This window comes from Physeter macrocephalus, chromosome 11 (assembly GCF_002837175.3).
Source record: "Physeter macrocephalus isolate SW-GA chromosome 11, ASM283717v5, whole genome shotgun sequence".
Taxonomy (NCBI): domain Eukaryota; kingdom Metazoa; phylum Chordata; class Mammalia; order Artiodactyla; family Physeteridae; genus Physeter; species Physeter macrocephalus.
In genome coordinates this window covers 134854465-134863645 of record NC_041224.1, presented here as the reverse complement: position 1 = coordinate 134863645, position 9181 = coordinate 134854465, and the positions used below count along the sequence as shown (strand labels likewise).

The window sequence follows — 9181 nt, the reverse complement described above, 5'->3', positions numbered from 1 at the left end:
CAGGCTCCGGACACGCAGGCTCAGCGGCCATGGCTCACGGGCCCAGCCGCTCCGCGGCATGTGGGATCCTCCCAGACCGGGGCGCGAACCCGGTTCCCCTGCATCGGCAGGCGGACGCGCAACCACTGCGCCACCAGGGAAGCCCCCCAATGAATATTTAAACTTAGTTACTGCAGCGGTCCCCAACCTTTTTGGACCCAGGGATTGGTTTCGTGGAAGACAGTTTTTCCACGGACCGGGGCCGGGGGTGGCGTGGGGAGGATGGTCAGGCGGTAATGCGAGCGATGGGGAGCGGCAGATGAAGCTTTGCTGGCCCGCCTTCCGCTCACCTCCTGCTGTGCGGCCCGGTTCCTAACAGGCCACGGACCGGTAGAGGTCCTCTGCCCCGGGGTTGGGGCCCCCTGAGTTATTGCATATGCCTGTTAGTTGGCATCACATCCTATTAAAACCATTTTCACTGTATGTTGTAAGTTCTTTTGAGAACAGTGCTTCAGCTTAGTTACTCAAAATCAGTGATCAATTGTCTGGAACTTATAAATCTTCCTTATATACATTCCCTCCCCCCAATCCCTGTATCATTCTGTTAAAAAATGTTAAAAAAATTTTTTTACACAGAAAATTGGCTTTTTTCCCCCTGTTGGTATACAAGTTTATGAAGTCTAACACATGTACAGTTTTGTGTAAAAACCCCATAAATCAGGACTCACCCTTTCTTTAAATCAAAATAGTACTGTAGTAGGTATGGGCTTGAAGTAAATGAAGATTTTTCAGAGTTTATTCCTTTGTGACAATTATTTCCTCGTTATGCACCATTAGATAGAACGAATGTAACAGAACTTTAGTCCCAATTCATGGAATGCCAGGATGCATTCTAAAGAAATCACCTCAGAAGAGATATTGAAGCCCAGATACGGAGGCAGTATGGACATCTTTTTCATCTTTTTAAAATTAATTAGAAATGAGTTTGTAAACTTCTATACTCAGAATGTTTTATCTCTCAATATAGCTAAAATGCTGGTAACCCTCAGATCCACTTGCTTGAATGCAGTAAATCTCCATCAGGTTAATGAAAGGGGAGTAGTTCAGATAATCCATAATAGCTACTTCAAAGGTGGATTATTTTTCCTTTGGAGTGCGTTGTAGATACACTCTGCATTCATGTATTTTAGCAGACTTACTTGTCTGAGTGTCTTGTTTAGGTCAATTTAAAAAAAAGTTTTTGTTAGAGTGGCTGGGCCATGGAAGAGACACTGGATAATATGCTAAGTGGTGGGTGGAAATAAGTCCAGGATTAATACTTAGAGGGATCTTTGAAACAGGTTATACTGGAGAGGTGTCCATTGACTGTGAATGCTTCCAACATTCCAGGCTTTTCTGAACAAAGCACGTGGACCAAAGTGTATTTAACTTTGGTTGCCATACTTTGGGTCATTTAGCAACAATTTAAAGTCCTAGCAAGACCAAGACTTTAAAGAAGAAATAGCTCATAGCATTCCATGTTCTTAGAATGGTGCCTACTAGCCAGGATAGAACCTTTTGGTGTTTCTATTCTTTCTTTTTTTTTTTTTTTTTTTTTTTTTTTTTTTTTGTGGTATGCGGGCCTCCCTTTGCTGCGGCCTCTCCCGTTGCGGAGCGCAAGCGGCTATGGCTCACGGGCCCAGCCGCTCCGCGGCATGTGGGATCCTCCCAGACCGGGGCGTGAACCCGGTTCCCCTGCATCGGCAGGCGGACGCGCAACCACTGCGCCACCAGGGAAGCCCCTCTATTCTTTCTTTAACAGTTGTCCCAGTCTGCTCTGTCAGTGAATGCATGTTTTTCATGTTCTTTTTTTTTTTTAATGGTCATAAAACTCAATAAAATTTAGCACAACTGCAGTTCTTTGCCAAATAAGGTGCATTTTGAGCACTTTTGAAAGGTATTTCATACAAGTATGAGGAATATATTCTTACAGTGCTTTGGAAAAAAAATATCTATGGTAGGACTGGAAGTTGTTGGGACACAGGAAGACTATTTAGAAAGTGTTTTTTGTTTTGTCTTTCATTGCAAAGTAAAGGATACCTCTATCCAAAAACTAGAGAACAAGCAGGCCAGTGTATTTTCTTTTCCCTTGCCTTTTGTATTTTGGTATTTGGGCCAAACCAATCAGAGTCAATGGAGAAATAATGGAGCTAACATTTGGTTATCTAGTTGTGTGTTGCACTGGAGCTTCAGATGTAAAGTTTTTGGAGAATTTTAACTGCAAACCTGGCCTTTTGCTTTGGGGAATAGCAAGATCCCTGTCACTGGAAGCATTTAAGCAGTGGTAGGGTAATAGTAATGATCAACATTTACTGGGCATTTACTCTGGGTGGTTTTATCTTGATATCAACTCTTTGAGATGGGAACTACTGTTACTTCTATTTTCGTCCTCAGATAGGAAATTGAGGCCTAGAGAAGTTAAAAAGCAGGGGCAATGTCAACAACTAATAAGTAGAAGAGATGGGATTCAACCCTAGAAGGCCTGACTCCAGAGCCTGCCTGCTATCCACTGTTATACACTACCTCCCCTTGAGGGTGTGTGAGGGAGGGGATTGCTGGGTTGCTCGGAAGATAGCAAGAGAAGGCCTTCAAAGGCTTTCCAGCTCTTAAGAGACCAGAACTTTAAACTGGGTGATATTGTGTGTTAGGCCTACCTTGGTCCTTATATCTATCACCCTCAACAAGGGCCTTTCCATTGCTTCCTATTAGTCTGGCCCTCCACAAAACCAGAGTTGATTATCACCTGAAGTCTAGAGCAGCGAGCTTCAAATTTTAGCATTCATCAAGCACTTTGTGTGTATGTTGCAGAGGCGGGGAGGGGGGTGCATTTTTAAAAGATTCGGATTCCTGTGGTAGGGCCAGAGTTCTATTTCACTTTGGGAGATAGTGTAGTGGTTACTTATGCAGCCGTAGTACATTTTGAAGTATAGCATCAAGCCATTCTTCTTATAGATCAGCACCTGTCTTTTGGTCTTAGTTTAGGTAATAGGACTTTGCTTTGTTTTCAAGGTTCTGCCCTGGGTCCATCAACTGGAGTTCTGCCTTAGACTTTTCCTGAGACTCTATTCTGGTAACATGCCTGGTTCTCTAATTTCTACAACTGGGCCTGGTGTCATACCTGCCAGACTTCCTTCCAGGGATCAGGTTCTGCTGTCTATTGGCAAGCTTATCTGAACAGTCAGATGGCTTGGATTTCCAAGTATCTTCCTGCCTCTCCTTTGCTGGACTCTTTCCATCCAGTGAAACTCCTTTCACCCCCTGCTGTACCTCCTTAGCTGCCCTGTGGCCTGTCACTGTAGTTGGTAATACCTCCTACTCAATTTCTAAGGTAAGGGGCAGAAGATTTTTAAATCTGCCATTGCCCTGCCTTCTCTTCCTCTGTGGCCTCTAGGTTATAAGCCACCTCTGCTCTGGAGGCATCTTGCATTTCTTTCTGATTTGGGGCTTCTTATCATTCCCTTTGTAATTAGGATATAGATCAGTAGAATATTGGACACAAAGGGTTGTTTGCCTTTGCTGCTTGCTTTCCTTGCTCTGTGAGTGCATTCCTGCCCCCTGAGTTGGCATGGTCTGGCACTGAGCACCACCATAGGTGACATGGAAGTACATAGTTATAATTAGGCAGTGCAGTGCTGGGCTCCAGTGAATGAGAGTGACAATGGCCAGCATTCATTAATTCATTCACCAACCCATTCCACAAATAATTATTGAGCATCTACTGTGTGCTTTCTAGAAGTACAGTGCTCAGTACCGGGCATACAAAAATGAACAAACGTGAGTTTGCTCTCAAGGGTCTTAACTCTAGTGGGTGGGAGTGAAATAGATACATTCAGTACAGTGAGGTAATTCTTGTTTAGGAGTATGTGAGTGTCATGGGAACACATAGGAGAGACAGTTAACTGAGCAGGGGGTGAGTGGTACCTGAGGGGAAGCTTTCCAAAAGAGGGGAGGATAGATTTTTACCTTAAAAATGAATTCCTCAGGGCGGGGAGAAATGGATTGCCTCAAACCCTTCCTCTTAAGATTTTTGTGTTTTTTTCCTTTGTGATTTAATATCTCTATCTGGCATGTGTCTCTTTGGCCTTTGCAGCCTTTGTGCCTGTTGTTCTTTGTGCAATAATTTGTATCCAAGGGGAGAAACAGTAGCTTATTTTATGTTCTTAGAAGTTTTGCTTTGAAGGCTCAAAAGAAAGAGGTGTGAAAAATCAAATCATCTGGGTTAGAAGCACTTTTGTTTTGTTGGTACCCAAAATTAGGACTCTAAGATTCTTGTGTACTTAGGTAATTTTTACAGGAAACAAGGACACATTTGCATATGAAATGAAAATAGTTATTACAGTGACAAAATATGTAGAGCAGATTTCTAGAAACTGAATTCTTTAGTCCAAAAAAAATAAGACTAGGCAAATTGGCTAAACAAGGAAACAAACAAAAAACTTATCTCTTGAATATTGCCGTCATCATCCCAAGTATTCTTATCTCTTAGGTGAAAAATTTCCATTACTGTTTTGTGATGTTCTAAAATTAAAAGATAGTGTAGGATTTTACATATTCCAAAAGGAAAACACCTAAATTCAGTATTTCAATGAAGTATTCTTAATTTGTTTCCTTACCAACAGATTTTTAAATTTTTTTTTATTGTCAATAACTCTCCCTAAAATATAATCCAAAGTGGTTTGTAATGTAAATATTCAGACCAAAGTATAAGGATCTCTTTTCTGCAGCATGCTGTATATTAAAAAAATAAAAATTTTAGTTCAAAAAAATCATAATATATTTTTTACTTACTTAAAGCACTGCTTAATTAATTCTGTTAGGTGTTTGCCTAGTCCCAAATAAACATCTCAGAATTTTAGCTTCACAACTGTTAACAATGTCTGATTATAATATGATTTCCCATTGCTTCTAATTATAACATGATTTAATAGTTTGATTTACTAAATACAGTTAAGAGATTGGTTTTAAGCATTTGAAGATCAGGATTGACTTTGTGGTTAATTTGCTATCTCAGTGTTGCTAAGGATAAGTAATCTCTAAGTACCATTTCAAATCTATAAAAATCGTCATGGCCAATATTTGAGGGTTGTTAGATCCTTATAATGAATTATTGTTTCTCTTATAAATTCAATATCACTTCTTTTTATACATTCACCAAGCTTGTCTGTGACCTACACATCCTGTGGGAAACTAAAATAAAGGAAAGACAGAGACAACTGAATTATAAGAATATAGAGTCTCGGAAAAACCAAGGATGGGAATGCCACTGGGCTTCAGGAAAGATGGTGTATGTGGCAGCAGGCAAACCCTAGGGAATCCAGCTAGCATGTGTGCTCCATCTCCTATCTCTGCTTCTCTGTGTCTTTAAAAATCTTTCCTCTCTCTGCCAGCTGGCTCACGTGCTCCTCAGTTCATGTGAGGGAATATGGTCCGAGTTTACTTGTTCACTGGTTTAGTGACAGAGGGAGACATTGCTCCTCCTTAGCCTCAATTCCTGATTCCTGAAGAGGGGACCATGACTTGTTTGGGCTTAGATGCCCACCGCCGGTCAGTCTTGGGGAGCAGGGTTATAGAGTGGCTGCAGGGGACCAATTCTTTGGGGCTGTGTGTGTCATTATGAGCTCAGTACACCCACCCTACAAAAGGTATCCACTGCGTTCCTATAGGTATATAGTAAGAACAATAGCATCACTAGATTATGGTCATGTCCCATCTCAGAAGATTACGGGCAGGAGGGAAGCTAGGGGTTGGTTGAGTAAAGGGCTCTTTTATCATAACCATGTAAGGAAAAAACCCTGTTGCGTCTATGACATTTTGATATAATATTCCATTTTCTTTGTAACAGGTTAGTGGTTACTTGGATGATTGTACCTGTGATGTTGAAACCATTGATAAATTTAATAACTACAGGCTTTTCCCAAGACTTCAAAAACTCCTGGAAAGCGACTACTTTAGATATTACAAGGTATTTAAAACAATTTCTTTTTTGGTATAGGAACACTTAACGTTTAAATGGGTAATTACATTTTCTTAGGAATCACTAAGCTTCAAAATTTTGCTTATTATTTAAAATTGAGCAAGGCTATATTAGGAAAATGCAGTTCACAGGAATGAACCATATGGTTCTAAAATGACCCATTGGATACTTTTAACTTCAGGAATTGAGTTTTGAACACTAGAGTTGGAACCTAGTTGGTTAAATTGAAGTCAGAACAGAAACTATATTGTTAGCAAAGTCATGAGTTGTTCATAACATTCTAAAACATCAGACTTACTCCAATTAATTTAAAAAGAGAAATATTTTTGAGCAGAAGCATGACTTTTTCTGACCTGTATTGTTTTAACAAGTCACTCATGACATTTTATCTTGAGATATCTATTGAAAGAGTTTAGAAAACCTCATCATTGGAGTATGTAGTTACAATCTGAGTTCACAATTGTCTGTTAGCTGTTACTTTCATTAAAAGACTGTGAGTCGGGCTTCCCTGGTGGCGCAGTGGTTGAGAGTCCGCCTGCCGATGCAGGGGACACGGGTTCGTGCCCCGGTCTGGGAAGATCCCACATGCCGCAGAGCGGCTGGGCCTGTGAGCCATGGCCGCTGAGCCTGCGCGTCCAGAGCCTGTGCTCCGCAATGGGAGAGGCCACAACAGTGAGAGGCCCGCGTACCGGAAAAAAAAAAGACTGTGAGTTGAAAAAGAAAAAAAAAGAAGACTGTGAGTTGAGCAGTGATGACATGAGCTACTTTGGCTCCTGGTTGCCATCTCTTCAGAGTCTGCTTAGTAGCAGAGTTTGTCTTTTTAACCAAGTCTACCAATTTATTCATACCAGCTACACACTTATACCACCACTGAAACTTGACAGCTGGTTAGTGGAAGAAATAGAATAATTGTAGCCGATAACATGACCCGGTTATAGTATCATAATTCCACATCTGTCTGTTATAATCTCAAAATTCTTACTTTTATAACTTTTTGCTAATATTATTTTACAGGTAAACCTGAAAAGGCCATGTCCTTTCTGGAATGAGATCAGCCAGTGTGGAAGAAGGGATTGTGCTGTCAAGCTTTGTCAATCGGTAAGAACAGTGTATACATTTAAGAACTGTCACATGTTTTTTTGAATAATTGTGACTTTTGAAAGGGGCAAATATAACTGAAATAACATTTCAGTCCTTAGGTTAAATATAATGTTGTTTAAAATTAACATATTAAAAACTGAAACTTACAAATATAAAACCTATTTTGAATTTTTCTGTCTTCATAATAATAGAATTTAATTCTATTATTCTTCAGTAATTTGTTCTGTGAATTTTTCTTATAAATCGTAGAGCTTTAAAATATTTTTTCAGAAGATAGAATAAATGTCATCTAAAAGCATTTAAAATTTTTTTTCAGGATGAAGTTCCTGATGGAATTAAATCTGCAAGCTACAAGGTATGTACATATACTTATTAATGTGTCTAGTATTGAGCAAAAACTAAAAAAAATTCACTTCCCCTGCCAGCTACTACCCCACTTCTCTGCTCCCCTTTGCAGTGAAACCCCTTGAAAGTTATTTGTACTCAGTGGCTGTAATTCTTTTGTTTCTTTTCTTTAACCCTTTATTAAAGAAAGCTTGAAAGGTAAAAGTAAAGGGGAAAAATAAAAATAAAACGTGTACCCATCACGCAGCTTTAGCAGTTACCAATATGTGGTCAATCTTGTTTCATCTGTACCTCCCATTCCATTCTCCCAGTTATTTCAAAGCCAATCTGAGATAACTCATTTTGTTTACAAATACTTCATATACATCTCTAAGACAAAAAACACTAAAAAAGCCCCACATAACCAAAGTCAGGGTTCCAATTTCTCTAGTTGTTTCACATGTGCCTTAATAGTTGATTTGAAACAGGATTCAAACATATTCCATACATTGCACTTGATTGATGTCTCTATGTCTCTCTCTCTCTCTTTTTAAATAAATTAAAAAATTTATAATAGTTTTAGGTTTACAGAAAAATTGTAGAGATAGTACAGTTTTTCCGTATACTCCATACCCAGTTTCCTCTATAATTAACTTCTTACATTAGTATGGTGCATTTGTTGCAATTAATGAACCAATTTTGATATGTTATCACTAACTAAAGTCCATAGTTCATTCAGATTTCCTTAGTTTTCTACCTAATGTCCTTTTTCTGTTCCAGGATCCCATCCTGGAAACCACATTATATTTAGTTGTCATGTCTCCTTAGGCTCCTCTTGGCTGTGACGGTTTCTCAGACTTTTCTTGTTTTCGATAAGGTGTTTCAGAGGAGTACTGGTCAGGTATTTTGTGGAGTGTCCCTCAGTTGGGATTTGTCGGATATTTTTCTCATGATTAGACTGGGGTTATATATTTTTGGAAAGAAGACCACAGAGGTTAAAAAAAAAAAGTGCCATTTCATCACATCCTATATCAAGGGTACATACTATCAACATGACTTATCACTGTTAATGTTAACCTTGATCACCTGGCTGAGGTATTTTTTGTCAGCTTTCTCCACTGCAGATTTATTCTTTTTTTGCCCTTTCCATACTGTATTCTTTGGAAGGAAGTTACTAGGATCCACCCACATTTTAGGAGTGCTTCATCTCCTTGAGGATATAAATTGTTTGGAATTCTTCAATGTGAGAGATTTGTTATCTTTTCCCTCCATTTCCTTATTTGTTCAATCATTTCTTTGTCTTGTGGGTATTTATTTTCTATCATGGATTATGACCTAGTACTCCTTTATTTTGTTGTTCATATCGTTTCAGTTTTCGCAGTTGGGAGCTGTTTCAGTTGGCTCCTGTGTCCCTTTGACATACCCCCATCACTGTTTTTTTTCCCTTTTGTTAGCACTTCTTTATTTTCCGGTTCTACTTGAACATTTCCTGCTCTTAAGTCTCTTTTAATCTAGATTCATTACCCACCCCACCACCCTTTTTTCTTTCTTTGCCACTTATGTGTTGAAGGAAATGAATCAATATCCTATAGACTTTCCCATATTATGTATTTAGTGATTGTATCCCTGTCATGTCATTTAACATATCACTTTCTTCATTTTCCGTAAACTGGTAGTTAAGTATTACAGCTTATCAGAGTCAGATTCCCCTTTAAAATTACTTATTTTCTGCTTTATTGAGGTACAGTTGACTAATAAAACTGT

The 9181-nt window shown here is 39.2% G+C and overlaps 1 protein-coding gene across 3 annotated transcripts in view; it reads left to right on the top strand.

The window, feature by feature from the left end:
• ERO1A (endoplasmic reticulum oxidoreductase 1 alpha) overlaps positions 1 to 9181 on the top strand; it is a 43251-nt gene that overhangs the window by 3270 nt on the left and 30800 nt on the right. For all 3 annotated transcript variants that reach the window (XR_008618664.1, XM_055088432.1, XM_007119222.4), the window contains exons 2-4: positions 5861 to 5980; positions 7007 to 7090; positions 7410 to 7448. Coding sequence is in view for 2 of the 3 variants with exons in the window: in XM_055088432.1 (XP_054944407.1) it covers positions 5861 to 5980; positions 7007 to 7090; positions 7410 to 7448 (243 nt within the window). In the remaining variant the exon portion in view is untranslated. The remainder of the gene's footprint in view (positions 1 to 5860; positions 5981 to 7006; positions 7091 to 7409; positions 7449 to 9181) is intronic.